Below are 19,263 nucleotides of genomic sequence, written 5' to 3' on the forward strand. Positions count from 1 at the left end.
TATTATGTTTTCAGGGATACTTTAGTATTTTGTCAGGTTGACCCGTTAAGAGTTGCTGATTTACAAAATTATGTTTATGAAAAGATAACTGATGAAAATTATGAAAAGATTATGAATCATGTTTATAAATATGATCGCAAATTCCAACAAATCGGACTTCCTGCCAAATTAATTACAAGCTTAGCCGCTACATCTGCTGACGCAACAGTTGATGACGTTATTATTTCATGCACAAAGATGGAAGTTTTAGAGGATAAATGCATTACACCAGGATACGGTTTAATTGAAGAATCAGTTAAAGCAATACCACGTTTATTCAGTAAGGAAGATCCATTCATGATTCCAGCTCAACATATTGACGTTCGTTCACTAAATGGAGGTTGCATCACTCCTGAAGGTATCAGCTCGGATTTCTCATACGCTCTTCATAATGTTACAGATGTTGTGTTAACATTTCCGAAGAATGCAATGCAAAGAACGGTTTTAGAAAATCCAATGCTTCGAGGTCTTCAGGTCACTATAGATTCCAGAAACTTCCCCGATCAAGCGATGACCACAGTGGGCGACATATTCTTTACACGTATGCTTCAAGCTTCTGATTTAGATGGAGTGAATGAATGCACAGAAGAATACGAGGACTCATTAACTAGACCACTGAATGATGATAATGGCACACCATTAGCTAGAACATGGAAAGACCAAACTTCATTCTTATGCACTATTCCAGTTCAACGTGATGGAGCGGGTATATTCTTTGATGGATTAGAAACTTTCAACTCACAAGTTACAGTACAAGTGAAAGCTTATCCAATCATTCAGGGTGAAAATGACACTTACTGTTCAAAAGTGACAAATCCTCCTCAGGTTTGGTTTACTAGGACTACGTATTGGACATGGACACCGGATGAAGGTTTGAAATATCATCCAACAGGTACACCACCACAGTATAGAAGTTCATATGATGAAATATTGATGAATAGAAATGTTTAAAATTATAAATTTATTTTTGATTAAATGGATTTCAATTCTGAAGAATTAACAGATGTATATAATACCTACATAGATGATATGATTAATGAAGCATTGAGTGATAATAGAAATGCTCTATCTAAGGAAAAATTAATGAAAATTCCATATTCTGAATGTTACTTAAATTCAATCACTGCAGCAATTGGTAAACAGAATAAAGGTAAAACATTAACGATATTAAAACAAATTATCATTATTGCTAACACTTCACCCCATTCACATGTGTTAATTTATATCAACCGTTCAGGTTCACCTTCAGATGATACATTTGAATCTTTAAAGCATTTAATCAAAATTCCAATTATTTATTTATCACAAGAAGAAGCAGAAGATTATTTAAAAAACTTTTTAATGTATAAAGAATTATATAATACAATCAAGAAGCAAGGATTAGAGGATAAAATTATTAATAAACAAAGGGATGAATTATTTGAAACACTTTCTATTTCAAATTTTGATAGAGAATTTTTGCATTCACTAATTTTTCTAGATGATGCCGTGAAATCAAAACTAATAACTAATGAGAAATCATATTTTAATCAATTATTAACTCAATGTCGACACATTCAGTGTTCATTCTTCATGGCTGTTCAATACTTCAAAGCATTAAGCACAAACATTAAATCAAATCTATCAACACTTTTCATTTTCAGTGGGTTTAGTCGTCAACAGTTGAACGTTATGCTTTATCAAGTGAATTTACCAATGAGCATTAATGAACTTTACACACAATATCAACAATTAGGTGAACATGGAAAAATAATAGTTGATTTAAATAAAGGTTCCATTAAATTTGATTAACTTTTTATAATTAATTTTTATTTTTTATTTATAATTAAACATGACAGAAATAGCAAATCTTCTACAGGTTCCATTAAAACAAGGGACAAACAAAAAGGGTCCATATAATAGAACTATGAAAGTTCCAGACGGAATGAAAGAATTAGTTCATATTGTTGCTGGTCTTCAAAAAGATGTTAAACAAATGAGAAACGTTTTAACATTACCAGAAGCTCAAGCATATGCCAAACGTCATGGTCCAAATTGGGAAGCACACGAAGCAGACATTACGGGTCCAAATGGAAAGCCTGATGGTATAAATGAAGTTTTCGTTACTGATGGTCAAGGAAATATTAAAGTCATAAATGGTTATAAATTAACTATGTCTGATTATCCTAAACGTAAAGCATATAATGAATGTTATCCTATGAAATTTGATGAAAATGGAAAAACTGTTAAACAATACATTGGAGAAGGTGAACATGGTCCAATTAATTCATACCGTTATAATCCATATTCTTATTTCAATGAAGAATTAAATGCTGTTGAAGAGGGACCGGATGGATTACCACGATATGTGAATCAGTTTGATGGTCAATATGCAAATTTGAGACCTGAAATTCCAGCTAAGAAATTCTTTAAAGTTGCTTTATTCGATCCAGTGTTCAATGAACAGAAAGAAGCAATGAAAGCAGAATTTAAATTTCAAGTGGCAAGAATTTCTTCATCTTCACTTTCAGAAGCGTTCAAGGAATTGATAAAGAAACCACTTTATTCTCAACAAGGTTATAACTTTGATTTAATTAAAGAAAGTGACAGACGTAAATTAGAAAAATCAGATGGTTTTAAGAATGCATGTAATGAAATGATTAAAGATATTGTAAATGATAAAATAAGACTGGAAGAAACGCAAAGCAATATCAATAACATAATTGGTGCAGTTACAAAGAAAGTATAAGCAAACAAGGATGAACCTTGGGATATTACCGTAACAACTAAATAAAACTTTAAATATATTTTTCTTTTTTTATTCGATTATAAATGAGAAGACGTTTCACTAGTCAAAAGAACACTAACGCAAAAGCAGAGATTACGGTTGGTTATAACGTAAATGATGATAAATCACGAATTATTCAAAATGTTAAAGTTAATGTTAGTCCTGAATTAACAAGGTCAGCAACTCAACCAAATTTATTAACTCGTGACTTACCGAAAAAGGAGGAGGAAAATAAAGAAGATGAACCCGGTAAAGAACCTGTTGAAATTCCACTTTCCAACATACCCCCCCTCTTTCATCAAACATCGAGAACCCAGGAATCTACGATTCCAGTCGCAATGCGCCATATAAAGTAGACATTAATTCTGAATTAATGAAAATTTACCGTGATATAATAACTGATAATTATGATTCAATAATAAATTTAATTGATCAATCCGGTTTAATTATTTTACCTTATGAATCATTAATTCACATTATCGCCATTCTTTGTGATGTTCAAGATTCAGACGTTAAGATTCAATTTTTCATAGATGATGAGGTTTCATGCTGCGGAACAGTTGCAAAAATAAATCCTATAAAGGATATTAGCACAATTAAGATATCAAAGAACGGAACAACAACTGAACTTCATGTTAACATATAATGATATTTATAATAAAATAGTTGATGAATATAAAATATCACTTGAAAAATTCTTTGTTAAGGCCATTTAATATTCAAGCATTAACATTATCGAATAATAATCCTTTGAATCATAATCAATAATAATTGACCTTTCACCAGTTTCTATCGTTTGTTTTATTTCTTTTTGTTCCCCACTATCTGGATCGGTCATTGTAATTGTTTTTGTTATAGTATCAGCTTTATCTTTAACTTCAATCTTTTTTCCATCAGGATATTTAAACCAAAATTCCAAAATTCGATATTGTCAATCTGTTCATATTTTAATCTATCAATTACATTTTTAATACATCTGAAAATCTTATGAAATGGTCATTATATGGGTTTGATTGAACTAAATTTGAATGAAGTGAATATAACCTGTGATGAATATGACATCGACTCATATTTTCTGAAAACACTAAAATTATAACATGAATGAATTTCTTATTCGTTGAATTTATGAATTCTTGAGGTAATCTTATCCTAGTTTTATTTATCACTGGAAAATAACGCTTTACCATATTTTAATCGTAATAAAAATGTCAATTATCAATATTATTTCGAATAATAACTGTGAATTAAATTTAACAGTTAGCGGAATTTATAATGTTACTCTCGTTTCTGTGAGTGGTAAATTTAATCCCATTCTTTTAGACCCTTCAGATTATATATCATTTATTAAAGATGACCATGAAAAAAGTATGATATGTATATAAATAATGTGATAACGAAATGGGATATTAACATGATTTTAAGTTATTTAAATGAATCATTTATCGTATGGTATGAAGAAAATTTTAAATCAAAACCTGATAAACTTTTTGAACTTGATGAAATAAATAACCTTATTAAATTTCCGCTGAAAATTAAATTTTGTACTCCTCATCTTCGTTCATTGTTGGGGATATTAAATTTTGAAAAAGATGTTGGGGATGTTTTGTATTCTGACACTGGTTCCAATTTCATTTTAATCAAATGTGATAAAGTTAATACCCAATGAGATTTTCACATCAAACATTAGACCCTAACTCTTACCCATCAATACAAAACATTTTATCCATCAACTTAACATATTTTCTTTATCATATCCGTTTCAATTATCCGGGAATTCATTTATTCTTCATTCAAAAGATTTATCAAAATATTAAATTTAGAATAACTGACCTATTTGATTGTGATTTAGAATTCATGAATGAAATATTATGGCAATTTCAAATAGAAAAAATAGCTGATGAGATAACAGATTAAATATTTATTTTTAAATCATAATAAATGATTAAACAACAGCAACCACAGCAACTTAAGGCACAAAGCACCCAGGTCCCTCAGACCATTACATACGCCATATATGCATATAATTCAAAGACGGCAGAACAAACGCAAAGGTTGAAATATGGAGATTTGGAGATAGTATTGAAAAATGACCATTTCGAATTCGTTTGCAAAGGTGGTGCAGTGATATCAAATATAAAAGAAATTTTATTTATGAATTCAAAAATTAAAGGAATAACGGATGATATAACATCAATTCCACCAGAAGAACAGAGATATTACGCATTAAATGCATTTCCTAAAGTTTTGAAGATTGGAAGATTTAATTTAAATGAGGAATTCATAAAAGGTTTCCTAAATGACATAATGGAGAAGCAGATAAGGAATATGTGGATAGTGAGTTAATGAAGAGGACAGATAAGGAATATGGATGAAAAAGATAATGAAATTAAAGAAATGGTTGAATGGTATCATGAATGGACATCAAAGATAAAACTAAAGCTGATACAGGATGGGTTTCAGGATGTTTAGACCTTAAAGCGGATAAAACATATGTTAACGATGAGTTAGAGAAGAAAGCAGATAAGGAATATGTGGATAGTGAGTTAATGAAGAAAGCTAATATATCATTTGTTAATGAAGAAATAAAACAATCAGAGGTCTATTTTACTCCACCATTTTTAAATTTTATGAAATCATCAGATAAAACCTTTGATATAGATTCTTTTGAATGGATATGTTTCGATGGAGTGACCATGTATTTATTTTATACAGATGGAGTGCTTTATTATTTTAAAACAAATGATTTTAAAAACTATGAATCATTTACTCCATCTGTTTTGAATCCTGATACACGAAAGCCAATCATTAATCCAAGAATTTTATATGTTGAATATAATAACGGTAAATTTATGGGAATGATAACGGTTGGAGATGATTTTTACCCTTGTTATTCATTCGATTGTATCCAATGGTTCAAATGTAATTTAAATCAAGATGCTAAATTTAAATATCCAAATAATCCTATTAGATGCGTTAATAATAAATGGGTACTAATTTATGAAGTCAATCAAATTTTCATTAGTGAGGATGGGATAAATTATTATATGTTTAGTATGATGTCATCAGATTTGAAAATTGATTATACAAGTAAGTGGTATTACATTAACAACATGTATTTTATCCTACAAAATGATAAAATTTATAGATCATCTTCAATACAACAAGGTCAATTTGAACAAATTTTTCAAGCTGATGGAGACATTGAAGCTTTATGTTATGGATCAAATGTTTATGTTCTCGTTTCAGGTGAAACGGTCTATTCATATCCTGTAAGTTATAACAGACATATTTATTTATCACAGGATTTATCAAATTGGGAATTGGTTTATTCATTCACTCCAAAATTTACTCAAAATTATAGATTTACAAATTTATTTTATATTGATGGGTATTTCATTGCTTTAGGATGTGGTGATTTAGTAAATATCAGTAGTGATGGAAAAAACTGGTCTGAAATCACAAAATTTCAAGATGTTAGAAAAGCAATTTTCAAAAATAATACGTTAATATTGATAACAAGACCAGTTTTAAATACTCACCCAAATTCAATATTATATAATAAATTCAATATTCATAATGGATTAAATACAATTCTTGAGATGATTTACCCCATTGGTTCTATTTATACATCAATGAACTCAACAAATCCAGCAACAGTTCTGGGTTTCGGTACGTGGGAGCAGATTGTAGATAAATTCCTCTATTGTGCTAATAGTTCAAAGGAAACAGGAGGTTCGAAGAAAATTAAAGAAGCAAACCTTCCACCACACACTCATACAGGAACTACAAACTTTTCTGGCGACCATAGTCACTCATTAAGAGACCACCCATTATACAACTCAGAATATTATGCTGGCAATGACGTTTTATCTCCAGATTATAACCATTCGACAAAAAAGACTTTTCGACCAACTGAACCGGGAGGAAATCATTCACATACTTTCACAACAAATCCAACAGGCTTGGGTGAAGATTATATGCCACCATTTATGACTGTATTCGCATGGTACCGCATTTATTGAATGAACTAAATATATTTTATGTCTGTAATTAATTAGGTAATGAAGTAATGGATGAACTGCAGAAATAAATTTTATCGTTAATGTTTATGTTAATGGTTTCAGGTTATTCAATAATGACTTATTTTTGAAGAACTGAAGGTGTCACCAGGTCACCAGGTCACCAGGTAATTTAACTTCTCTGAAAAAATGTGACAACATGACATTTTGACAACATCACAGGAGGAAGGTAGTTATGACTTATTTTTGAAGAACTGAAGGGGTCACCAGGTCACCAGGTCATTTCACTTCTCTGAAAAAATGTGACAACATGACATTTTGACAACAACACAGAAAATTTGATGCAGTCCAAAAATAAAGTTAGTTTTAAAATTATTTTTATTTTTTTATTCCTATATAAATGACAGCAACAAACAACAACAGCAACTTTATCGTTTCTGATGAAAAGTTATTGATTCATTAGTTGCGGAATTAGTTGTGGCAGAAACTAAAACCCTCAACGAAAGAATTGGTGAAAACATGATTGATTTACATAACTACCTCAAACATGATGGAGGAAGAGGAAGGAAAACTGGTACAGCTTTATTAGTAAATAAAATTTCAAATTTAACGATTATAGATGTTGATATCAATAAATCGTACAATGATGAACTTAAAGAAACAGTTAGAAAAGACATTTTATCAAAACTTTCGGATAAAGATGTTATCGTTAAAACCGCTTCAGGAGGTCTTCACATTTATTGCAACACTAATTTCTTCTATGCAGTTTCGAACAGAATGATTAAATGTTATTCCTGCAATGATTATGATATTGACATAATGACTTCTATGGATGATTCAAAACGTTCTTTAGTGGTTATGGCTGATTCAAGAGTTCGAAAGAATGCAACAGAACCAATCAATACATACTCATTCATTCGTGGAAGTTATGATTCAACATTAACTAGAACAGTGAATGATATATTAAATGATTTGAATATTAAGGTAAGAGTTGAACAGAAGAGCGAAGAAATAAAGAGTATAATGAATGAAAACAAAGATGTAAACATTGACGATAAACTAGCTCAGAGCATAGTTGATGGCATCTGTGATTTTGAAGTACATAATGATGGTGGAAACATGAATTTAGAAAAAAAATAACATTATTCACACTGTTTCAAGCTATTAATTCGTTACCTAATCATTTGATTAATGAAGCATACGATAACGTTTATAACTTCTGCAATTTAACTGAAAATGCAAAAAGTAATTTTGAAAAAGCACGTAGTAGATATGCACATTTAATGACTTCTCCATTTGTTTTGGTGAAGATTCTAAAACTTTATCAAAAGGAATATTATGATGAATATGTTTTACCTTTATTACGTAAGCCAAAAATAACATTTGATATCAAACTTGATGACTCGTTTTTGATAACAGATATTAGACGCAAGGCTGAAAATCATCAGTATAAAAAACAGTTCTGAAGTAATTGAGGATTTATCACGTGTAATTCGTTTTGTAGATTGTGGAAACAAATACTTCATTCAGAAAGATTACAACATACACGACAAAATGAATCAAATATCATTTGTTCTTCAATCAAACATGAAAGAGTCACTCAAAATGATTAAATTATTTAAAGAAGAAGGTAAAACAATAACAGCATGGGATGTACTACTAAATCAATTATCCTCATTAACCGTTAAGGGTGTTTGCTTTAAATCTGATTCTCCAGATGTTTTCTCAACGTTTCAGGGTTATAAATACAACATTCTTGAAAAGCCTGATTACTCAAAAATTGAGATGTTTATGAATTTCATTAAAGAAGCCATTTGTGATAATAACGATGAAGTGTATAAATACCTTCTCGGTTGGATTGCATCAATGATTCAACATCCTGGAATCAAGAATGAAACAGCAATTATTTTGAAAGGACTTCAGGGAACAGGTAAAAACAGATTTACAGACATTATTTCTGAACTTCTCGCAGGTTATTCATGTAAAAACATTACTGAAATAAGTGAGCTAACGGGTAATTTCAATTCAGTAGTTGAGAATAAAATGTTTCTTGTACTTAATGAACTCAAGAATGTAGGTGAAGACAGACTCGCAAACTTCAACGTTTTGAAATCAATTATAACGGATAATGAGATTAGAATTAATGAAAAGAATCAACCCAGAAGAACTGCTCAGAATGTTGCAAACTTCATTTTCGTAACTAATAACGTTTACCCTGTCAAAATTGAAGTTGGAGACAGAAGATACGTAGTTTTAAGAGTTAATGGTAAATTCAAGGGTCAATTTGATTACTTCAAGAATTTAATGGATTCATGCACAAAGGAATTTTATGATAACCTTTTAACATATTTTATGCAATATGACCTTTCATCATTTAATGTACGAATCATTCCGATGACTGAAGCCAAACAAGATTTAATCGAGTTATCAACAAATCCTTTAGATGAATGGATAAATACACATTATGATGAATTATGTGCAGGTATGACGTGTAAAAATGCTCTATTCTGCAAACCATCAGACATGAAAGACAAAAACTTTCAAATGAGCATTAAGGATAAATGTGAAAGGAAACAAAGAAAAATAGATGGTAAACAAACATGGTATTATGTTTTGAAAGAAGAAATGAAAGGATTATATAAACAAATTGAACCAAACGATAATGAGGAATCATTTACTGACGATGAAATACCTGTGAATGAAGCTTTATAAAGTATGATTTGAATTTATTTTTGCATTAATCCTGTGATGTTGTCAAAATGTCATATTGTCACATTTTTTCAGAGAAGTGAAATGACCTGGTGACCTGGTGACCTGGTGACCCCTTCAGTTCTTCAAAAATAATTAATTATTGAATAACCCATGATGTTGTCAAAATGTCATGTTGTCACATTTTTTCAGAGAAGTGAAATGACCTGGTGACCTGGTGACCTGGTGACCCCTTCAGTTCTTCAAAAATAATTAATTATTGAATAACCCATGATGTTGTCAAAATGTCATGTTGTCACAAACTTTAGAACGGCATAATTTAAATTTTTATTTTTATCATAAATGAATACCCCACAAGCTCAAAATTTACCACGAATCATAACAAGGGAGGAAATGATAAAAATGATGCAAGAACATGTTAAAAATAACAAACCACTAAAATTGAGAAAATGTGGTTATGCAGTAATGATGGAAAGAGAGATGTTGTCGAAGAGGAATAAAAATTAAATTTGGATAGAGTTTAAAAATTCATCTTTATTAAATTCATCTCTTCCAATCAATTTATTTATTCTATTAAATTCTTTTATTTTTGCTTCACTCAGTTTAATGATTGAACGGTAAGTTTCTAATTTTTCGATTATTTCTTTCCTCTCTTTATCGTTTTCAGTTCATTAGTTTTATTGTTTTCAACCCCACCGCATTGCGACTTCTTTTTGTAATAGCATATTTTTGATTTAATTCTGTTTAGTTTCTTTTTATATTCATTGTCTGGACTCTTGACTGCTTTGTTGTCACTCATTTCTTACGAAATAAAAAAAATTAAATATTATTTAAATATAATGGAGTAATAAAATAAATCGGAATTTCTATTAATTTCTTGTCAACTTCAACTAATGCATTGCCGTTAATATATCTAACAAATTCAGCTATTGTGTCAAATCTTCGTCTTCTTTTTGTCATTGATTTATCAGTTTTTCCATAATCGAGATGAATTAAAACTATATTTCCTTGTTTAAAATTCATGAGCCCCGAATTAATTTGTTCACGTTTAACATCATTTAACTTTTCCATTTGCTTTCTAATATATTCCCATTCTTTTGAAATATCATTTTTCATTTCCACCGGTTTCATGTTTATAGTTCTATGCCATGTATTATTATAATAATATACTAACTGCTGTATGATGGAGTCATGATTTCCATCCCAGTATATCTGACCGTTAACCCCTAACGCATCTCTAAGAGTTCTCATTACCGCATCAACTATTTTATTATGAAACGTATATGGAGAGGATGAAAAGTAAAAATTAATTTGTGGGAAATAATGAGTCATAGCTGCCTGAAATCCTTTATCACCATCACCCCTGATATTATCTACTCTTTCATGATCTAGTAAGTATTGAATAGCTCTTCTTGTTTCCTGTTCTGTTTTCCCTTTCACCGGAATGCAATATAAATATCTAGTGTTAATGTTAATGGCAAATAAATAAGTAACGTTTCCTTTTGAATATTCCAGATGATCGATTTCGTATGAATATGGATATGGAGCAAATGAAGGTCGACTAAATTTTTCCTTTAATGGTTGAATTTTCGGGTCAATTGGTTTATTTAATATCTTGAAATCCTTTTTAAAATCTTTTTGCTTCTTAAATGTTTGAAATGGATATAATAAAGTGAATGATGAAGTATTAACTGAAGGAGGAGGTACTACTGTTGGAGGTTTTGGTGTTGTAAGTGGTTTAATTTTATCTGCTTTGATTTTGGAATTCAATCCTCCCTTCATTAATTCTGGATGTATTTTATTCATTTGTTTTAAATATGCTGTATATAAAGGTTTGATATACTTTCCCGCTTCGAGTTTATGTTGAAGGATGAATTCCAAAAGTTGATCTTCATTTAAAAGTCGGGCTGAATATGGTTTAACTAATGAATCATAAATTAAAGCTTGTGCATCATTTATGGTCTGAAGGACCTGGGTGTTTTGTTCCTTTTGTTTTTGCGGCTCGGGATTATATAATTTATATAATTCATCAATATCTTCTTCTGTTAATACTTTATTTTTGAAATCTTTCAACTGTTTAAGCTGTGATTTAGTTTTTCCCTTTATATATTCATTATTTTTAATTTTGTCTTTAATTTCAGAAATTATTTTTATTATGATATTTCAAAATTTCATTTTTATAATATGGATAATAATATTCCATATCATCACCCGTTATATTATTATTATATTTTTGGAGATATGCTTTTAAATCATAATAATTAAGAAAATTTTGATTAAATACTAAATCATCAATTAAAATTTTTAAATCTGTGTTATTCATTTATATAAAAATAAAATCAATGTTTTAAGGGTGCCCACCTCTTTGAATCATAGTATCAAAACCATCATTAACGGTTCCTTTTGTCTCTTCTGTGGTATTTTATTAAATAAATGGCATACAACATCCATTTTCACAACATACAGCCTTAGTGTGTGCTCCTGTTAATGCAGTCTTACCAATTGTTAAGCGAGTCATTGACCCATTTTTAAGTTGTAAATTAATATTCTGACCATCAAATATCAATTTATCATTTATTATATCCAAATAATTTTTAGGTGTTAATTGTTTATTTTGTCGTAAACTAACACCTTTCATTTTTTGTGCAATCTTTTTAAAATCACTTCCATCAATTGAACCGTTGAATGATGTATAACACTTAGGACATAAAGCAACCATGTTATCACCTTGTTTCTCAATTGCTAAACCCAATAACTTCTTCTCATGTGCTTTTTCTTCAGCTTTATTCTTTAATTTAGGTTTAAATTTCTCATCAAAACAGAAGAAATCAAAAGGTGCGAATTTGAAAATGTTTTTATCATAAAATTGTTTATCGGTAACAATTGCTTGAAATGCTTGAGTGTTAGGAAGATTTGGGTCGCCAGCGATTGCCCAATAAGATGAATCAGTATCACCTTCAATGAAATGAAAACGATTAACATCCATGCATTTATACATAAAATCATAAATGAAAACCAAATACCAGTATTTAGCATTATCTAAAGTGAAGAATGCCTCTTGTAAACATGTATCACATCTATAAAATCTATCTTTAAGCATCACTTGATATGTATCTTCACCTATTTCTCTTATGTTTTTAAACTTATTTGACATACATGCAACGCGTGCCTTCTGTGCATTCATTATTTTAGTCTTTGCGTAATTTTGTGTATTCATTGCATCGTAACCATATGATCCATTAAGTGAAATCTTGCAAAATAAACTTTTTCCTTTATTTCCTTCTAATTCAGCCTTTTGTCTTTCGTTCATAAATTTGTTCGCAAATTCATTAAAACAAGTGTTTTTCGTAAATGTTAAAATTGATTGAATATCATCGATGATAAAATGAAATCTGTCTATTAGATACCAAAGATAATAAGAAGAAAATGGTTGATATTGGTTGTGTGTTGATGCTAACTGAGTTAATTTCCTGTTTCTGGTCAACTGGTAGATTGTTTGATTTCATGTAATTATACATAAAACTGCCAATTGTTTTTTCATCTGTGATAATATCTAAGTTTCTTATTATCGGTAAAAAGTTTATGTAATCATTAATGTATTTTTCATCAATGTGACCCTTTACTTCAGCCACGAATAAAGTATTTTTCTTCTTAATTATTCCCAGTGCTTTTGCTTTCTTTGTTGCTGTATCACAAATGATAACACCATTCAATCTTCCCGGCATATACATTTTATGGTCAGTATATTGAATGAAATCATGAGGATTAGATGAAAATGATGAAGGATATAATGAATTAAAGTCAACTCCAACGAAATGAGTCATAATGTTGGTGGTGTCCTCATTTGATACAGTTTTAGTTTCTGGATTATATGAAAGTTTATTAATGTGCGTGATTCCTTTAAGATTAACACGATGTTGAACATTTGATAGACCACCAGTAATTCCATTACGGAGAATGTGATAAGCTTCAACTGAATCTAAAGTCATTGGTAAATTATTTTTTAATGCATAATTTCTTAAATTGATTCTTAAACGTTGAACATCTTCATCTTTATTTGATTTTACGACATTGCAATAACAACACATTAACTGACAATTTTCTTTGGTATGTGGTTTTTCATTATCGATTCTATCCAATGTTGGTTTATTTGCATATGTAAACGCTTTACCACACATTTTGCATTTAGATGAAAGGATTAAATCGTGATAGTATTGATAGTCATCCATTGAAACATTGTTTTTAGTATCCCTTTCTGCTTTTTCATCTTGTTTCTTATATGATTCAATTTTATATTTCCAATACTTTTTTGTTAATTCAAAACTTGATTCCACATTTTCTTCTTCTGGATATGTTTCGTTAGGATTGAAGTTCTTATATGCTAACGCGTAACGAATCATTGATGCATTCGATGATAAAGAAAGATTATGAAGCATGTCAATTTTATAAACAAATGTTTCTTCGATAATTTTATCAATTGGGTCAATCATAATTTCAACATCTTTATTGCAATAATGAATAAAATATTCTAATCTATTCTTAAAGTTTTTAGCATCATTGAGATATATTTGATAATCTGAATCGGATATTGTTTCTTGTGTTAATGCTGAATAAAATGAATCTTGAGTGAATGGTTCCTTTTTATAAATTCATCTTCGTAATTCTCCCATGTGATGAATTGATAAGGGAAAAAGGATTTAACACGTGATTTATTGTTTCCGAAATCTTGAGTGAATTGGTCTAATGTTCCACCCGCTATATAATTTCTGATGTCAATAAATCTTAATTCATATGGACAGTTTGTTTTCTTTACTATGACTTGCTTAAATTGAGAAGAAGAACCCAGCATTGATTTTATCTTCCATTTTGCAGTATTTAAATCACGAAGAATTAAATTTAAATCAAACTTTCCCGAATTAAAACCTAATGATATTCACTTTATTAAATTCTTCATCTAAAAGCTCTTTCATTGCTTCCTTTTGTTTCTCATTTAATGTATTCATTAATTCTTCATATTGTTCAATATTTGATTTAGCAACTAATGAACAGGTTGAAAATAAAAACTCAATCCAATCAGAAATAAAAGAATCACTCGAAGTTAAGCAAAAATTCCTCGTATATGTTTTATCGTTTAATTTAACCGTTGATGATACCATGAATGGTTTTAAGTAAGCGTTTAAAGTTGCACACTCAGAAAGTTGTAATTCTTCTTTAGTCTCTAATGTTTCGAAGTCAAAAGTAATATAATATCTTGTTGGTTTATAATATTCCTGCAAATTATGAGCTAATAGCCATGATATATCTTCTGTTTCGTATATGTGGTGCATATGGTTGTTGTGTGTTTTGCAATTGAACGTCTTGAATTAATCTTCCATTATTTTCTTTACATTTCTCACAATGTTTTAAAAATCTTCTTTGGTTTTTCCTTTCTGGATCATCACGGATAGAATATACTTCTTCTTTGCAAAAGGGGCAAACTTTATATCCTGTGAGTGCTTCAACGTCTGTTATTCTGTCAGCGTGAAGTTTTCCACATGGACTCTGTGTTAATAAAATATTTACTGTTTCAAATTCTGGATCTATCATTATTGATTCCACTAATGGAAAGTCTACCTTGTTAATGTCTACGTCTTCTGGTTGAGGGTCACAATAATAGAAATCAATATTAACATTTAACATTCTTGCTAACCTCTCACTTTCTGATGAAATGTCAAATCCTTCATATGCATCTATGGCTTCATTTAAATAACTTCTACGAGTTTTAGGATTAACACCATCAGGAATGTTATAGAAGCGTTTAAATAACCTTCTACCTTCGGCTCTTATTTGATTATCATTCATTTTAGCTGTTCCATTTTTGTTCATTTATGTAAGAATAAAAATTAAAAAATAAATAAAAATAAAGTCCATAAAATGAATTAAGAACACATAAATTTTTATCATCTGCGACGTGACGAATACATTTTAATTTACTCAAGAATGCGTACCCTGATACATTAAATCTAATTCCTGTCTTATTTAATTTCACAACTTTGAAAAGGAATGTATGAATAGCTATAAAATGATGAGATGATGTTTTATGGGTTGCTTCCATTTTTTCTGAAATAAATGAATAAATATAATGTTTATAAGTTTTCATATCTTTTATGTTCTTAATAACGAATGGTATAGACCTTTCCACTTCGTCTTCCTTCGGTGCTGTTCTTTCATATGAAACATTATTGGTATCTTCAATAATGAAACCACAATCGCATAAAATTTTATAGGTTCCAATTGTTTCTTTTGATATTTTATCTAACAAATCAAAAACTTTATCAACACATGTACATTTATTTAAATAATAATTTGTGTAAATATCATGGTCTTCTTTCTTAATCGTATTTGTTGCATATGTTACATTTTTCAGTGCTTTTTTGAATTTTTCGGAATCAAGAGGAGGTGAAAGTAATATACATGGATAATCTCCATCGTCAATAAATTGTAACTTATGTTTATGAATAAATTTTGTGCCTTCTTCTGAAAGTGTTTCGTCAATATCACCATCTAATAAATTTTTAGTAGATTCCAAAAAGTAATTTTTATATCTTTCCTCATGTGATTTTTGAACTTCTGATTCTGAAGCTGGGATATTCATTAAACCCTCTACTTCATTCTCAGCATTTCTCAATTCCTTAATTTTATCATCTATTTCATTTCTTAATTGTTCCAATTTCTCAATCTCATCGTTATAATATTCATCTTGTTTAATTTTTTCTTCAAAATATTCAGGAGGTGTTTCAAGGCTCTCTGAGCCCAGGTCCTCTGGACCATAAAGAGGAATATTCTCCTGTTTTTCAACTTTTTTGGGATATAAATATCTCATTATAGCCTTTTTAGTAATTGGTCCGTTATATTTAAATTCATTCAACAATCTGGAAAACTCTTTCACATTCTGCATATATGTTGGATAAGAACCGTCTCCAAAATTTTCTAAAATATTTTCTAATTCTGAATTAGTGAACTTTAAAGATTTCAATGAATTAGTTGTTATACTCATTTATCATTAAATAAAAAAATAAATTTAACTTAGTTTTAATTTTACGTAAGAAGTCAATTTTTTAAATCTTGATTTATTTCAAAACGTAAGAATAAAAACCGTAAGAATCATACATTTTTTACTTCATATGTTAAAAAAAATGATACAAAATCGTTCAATATTGTATGAATTCTTACGTTTACAAAAAAAGTCACACAACCCGCATTCATATACTACTTTGAATTTATTGTTATGCACGATCAAATTGATAAGTTCAAGGAATACATTTCTCAAACAAGAATAGACAATGATCAAATTTTTCTTGAAATTCCTGATTTGGAGAAATTTGAAAAAGAGAAAGTTTATAATTATTGCCCATTTTTAAAGCTATCATTAATTGAAGCTTGCGCATATTTTGGATCTATTAACATTTTCTATTTCTTAACTTCAAATCAATATTGTAAAAAAACAAAAGAATGTCTTCGCTACTCAATAATAGGACGAAATTCTGATATCATCAATGAATGTTTGAAAGATAACGAAATGGACATTAAGTGCCTCAGAGATATTGTTAGAACACATAATAATGAAATGCTCGAGTACGTTTTAGAAAGAAATATATTCACTTATAAAGATTTCGATGTTGAAGAATGGGTTCATAATAAAGATATATACGAACGGCGTAAATATAAGGCAGTTTATGAGGATGTTATCACATATCAAAACCTGAATGCTGTATTTCTTCTATTCGAGAGAGAGAAGAACTGTATTTTTCCTTGGTGTGCTGCATTTCCTCAAACAATAGATATTATAAAAAGCAATAAAATTCCTGACAAAATTGATTTCCATGGTAGGAATATATAGGGTGGCAGGAAACCCCCGTAGCATCTAGGGATCAAAAGGAGATAGCTACATTCTGGTTTCATATTTATAAACCTTTGTTAAATTAGGTAACTTATAGTTGTGTAACTTTGATTAAAAGATTTGAATGAGATCGAAAAGATGAAATTTGTATCTTCAGGAACGAAAAAAATTATTTTTTTCAAAAAAATTGAATCTGAAAACCATATTTGAATCTCAGTTTGTTATTGGGATATTCTTCTGGATATTTAATAAATATGATATAAAAGATGATTGATAATATAAATAATTCTGTATTAGATTTTGTTCTATCTCATCTATTCAGATATTTTTTAGCATCCAAGTTTATTCGGGTAATTTTGACAAAAAAGTTCACTTCGAATTCCGATTCGCTTATCACCATAACCAATGGTTGTAACAACCAAATGAGTTAAAACATAATAATAAAAAATTATGTATTTCATAATTCTTTGATAGGTTTTTTATTAATAATTATCAGTAATTCTGAAAACTTTATTTTATCAATTATCCCCGCACTCAAAAAATGGCATTTTATGACGTTTTAAACAAAATTGTTTACATCAACCACAAGAAATAACAATGTGTTTGCTATATAACATATTAAATAAACTCGTATATTTTCTTTTTATCATACAAAGTTGGATTGATTGTGATCACATAAAGCACAGCTAGATTTCAAATCATCATAAGAAAAGGTGACACTTTTTCTTCAAAATACATGGCGAAAAGAACTTTAATAACTCGCTCAAATCAAGGATTGGAGACTCATGATTAAAAATATAATAGGCTATTATTGACGTGTTTTCTAAATATAGTATCAGATTTGAGATAACCCAAGTAGGTATTGAGATGCTATGGGGGTTTCCTGCCACCCTATATTACATTTTGCATGCAAATCACAAGATTCAGATATTTGCAAATTATTACTTGACTCAGTTAATAAAATTTATGTTTATGATACTGACAACAACAATGAAGAAAAAACAATACACAGTTATATAAATATTATCGATGAATATTCTTTTGCTCCACTTCATTATGCTGCAAAGAGAAATTCCAAAGATATTGCTGAGCTTCTTATTTCACATGGAGCAGATATCAATAAAGAAGGTAGGTGGTCTAGAACACCTCTTCATTATGCAGCAAAAAATAATAATAAAGAAATAGTTGAACTCCTTATTTCACATGGAGCAGATGTCAATGCTGTAGATGAAATTATTAGAAAACCTCTTCATTATGCTACAAAAATTGATAGCATAGAAATAGTCAAACTTCTAATTTTACATGGAACATATATTAATTATGTAGATAGAAAGAATAAAACACCTCTTCAATATGCAGTAAAAAATAATAGTAAAGAAATAGTTGAACTTCTTATTTCTCATGGTGCAGATGTGCATTTTATTGGAACACCTCTTCATTTTGCAGTCGAGAGGAATTTCAAAGAAATTGCCGAATTTCTTATTTTACATGGTGCAGATATCAATGCATGGAACGGATATTCCAGAACTGCTCTTCATTTAGCAGCAAAAAATAATAGTAAAGAAATAGTCGAACTTCTTATTTCTCATGGTGCTCACATTGATGCTAAAGATGACGATTTTAGAACTGCTCTTCATTTAGCTGCAAAAAGAAATTTCAAGGAAATTGCAGAACTTCTTATCTCACATGGTGCAGATATCAACGAAGAAGATATATTTGGTAAAACACCTCTTTATTATGCAGCAAAACAATCCTATGATAAAAGAACTCAGAACTCCTTACTTTCCATAGTGTTGCAACATAGAAAGAATAATACTAAATAACTTTAAAGATATTAATTTTGATATTAT

At 29.4% G+C, this 19,263-nt stretch overlaps 7 protein-coding genes and 3 pseudogenes across 10 annotated transcripts, besides 1 other annotated feature; 6 read left to right on the forward strand and 4 right to left on the reverse strand.

Moving 5' to 3' along the window:
- The first annotated feature begins 414 nt into the window (after window positions 1-414).
- Window positions 415-11,091: a mobile genetic element.
- TVAGG3_0195220 (uncharacterized protein) lies at window positions 1,015-1,830 on the forward strand (the record flags this gene model as incomplete). The annotated part of the gene is made up of 1 exon (XM_051226132.1): window positions 1,015-1,830. The coding sequence occupies one exon, from the start codon at window positions 1,015-1,017 to the stop codon at window positions 1,828-1,830; it is 816 nt and encodes a 271-aa protein (XP_051111118.1).
- Window positions 6,439-6,828, forward strand: TVAGG3_0195230 (keratin-associated protein family; the record flags this gene model as incomplete). Its single annotated transcript, XM_051226133.1, has 1 exon — window positions 6,439-6,828. One exon carries the CDS (start codon window positions 6,439-6,441, stop codon window positions 6,826-6,828), a length of 390 nt encoding a protein of 129 aa, XP_051111119.1.
- Window positions 7,226-8,810, forward strand: TVAGG3_0195240 (annotated as a pseudogene). Its single transcript has one exon. A coding segment is annotated over exon 1 (1,585 nt).
- TVAGG3_0195250 (uncharacterized protein) lies at window positions 9,178-9,537 on the forward strand (the record flags this gene model as incomplete). Its single annotated transcript, XM_051226134.1, has 1 exon — window positions 9,178-9,537. One exon carries the CDS (start codon window positions 9,178-9,180, stop codon window positions 9,535-9,537), a length of 360 nt encoding a protein of 119 aa, XP_051111120.1.
- On the reverse strand, window positions 10,038-10,333 carry TVAGG3_0195260 (annotated as a pseudogene). The gene has a single exon. A coding segment is annotated over exon 1 (296 nt).
- Window positions 11,092-12,550: 1,459 nt separating the features above from the next.
- Window positions 12,551-13,712, reverse strand: TVAGG3_0195270 (annotated as a pseudogene). Its single transcript has one exon. A coding segment is annotated over exon 1 (1,162 nt).
- A 1,231-nt stretch (window positions 13,713-14,943) lies between these two features.
- TVAGG3_0195280 (uncharacterized protein) lies at window positions 14,944-15,399 on the reverse strand (the record flags this gene model as incomplete). Its single annotated transcript, XM_051226135.1, has 1 exon — window positions 14,944-15,399. A coding segment is annotated over one exon (456 nt), but the record flags the coding sequence as incomplete, so codon positions are not given.
- Window positions 15,400-15,987: 588 nt separating this feature from the next.
- On the reverse strand, window positions 15,988-16,570 carry TVAGG3_0195290 (uncharacterized protein; the record flags this gene model as incomplete). The annotated part of the gene is made up of 1 exon (XM_051226136.1): window positions 15,988-16,570. A coding segment is annotated over one exon (583 nt), but the record flags the coding sequence as incomplete, so codon positions are not given.
- A 231-nt stretch (window positions 16,571-16,801) lies between these two features.
- Window positions 16,802-17,413, forward strand: TVAGG3_0195300 (proteasome regulatory particle assembly; the record flags this gene model as incomplete). The annotated part of the gene is made up of 1 exon (XM_001299564.1): window positions 16,802-17,413. One exon carries the CDS (start codon window positions 16,802-16,804, stop codon window positions 17,411-17,413), a length of 612 nt encoding a protein of 203 aa, XP_001299565.1.
- Window positions 17,414-18,285: 872 nt separating this feature from the next.
- TVAGG3_0195310 (myotrophin family) lies at window positions 18,286-19,236 on the forward strand (the record flags this gene model as incomplete). The annotated part of the gene is made up of 1 exon (XM_001299565.1): window positions 18,286-19,236. The coding sequence occupies one exon, from the start codon at window positions 18,286-18,288 to the stop codon at window positions 19,234-19,236; it is 951 nt and encodes a 316-aa protein (XP_001299566.1).
- Window positions 19,237-19,263: the final 27 nt, after the last annotated feature.

The sequence above is a fragment of the Trichomonas vaginalis genome, chromosome IV (genome assembly GCF_026262505.1).
Source record: "Trichomonas vaginalis G3 chromosome IV, whole genome shotgun sequence".
NCBI lineage: Eukaryota > Parabasalia > Trichomonadida > Trichomonadidae > Trichomonas > Trichomonas vaginalis.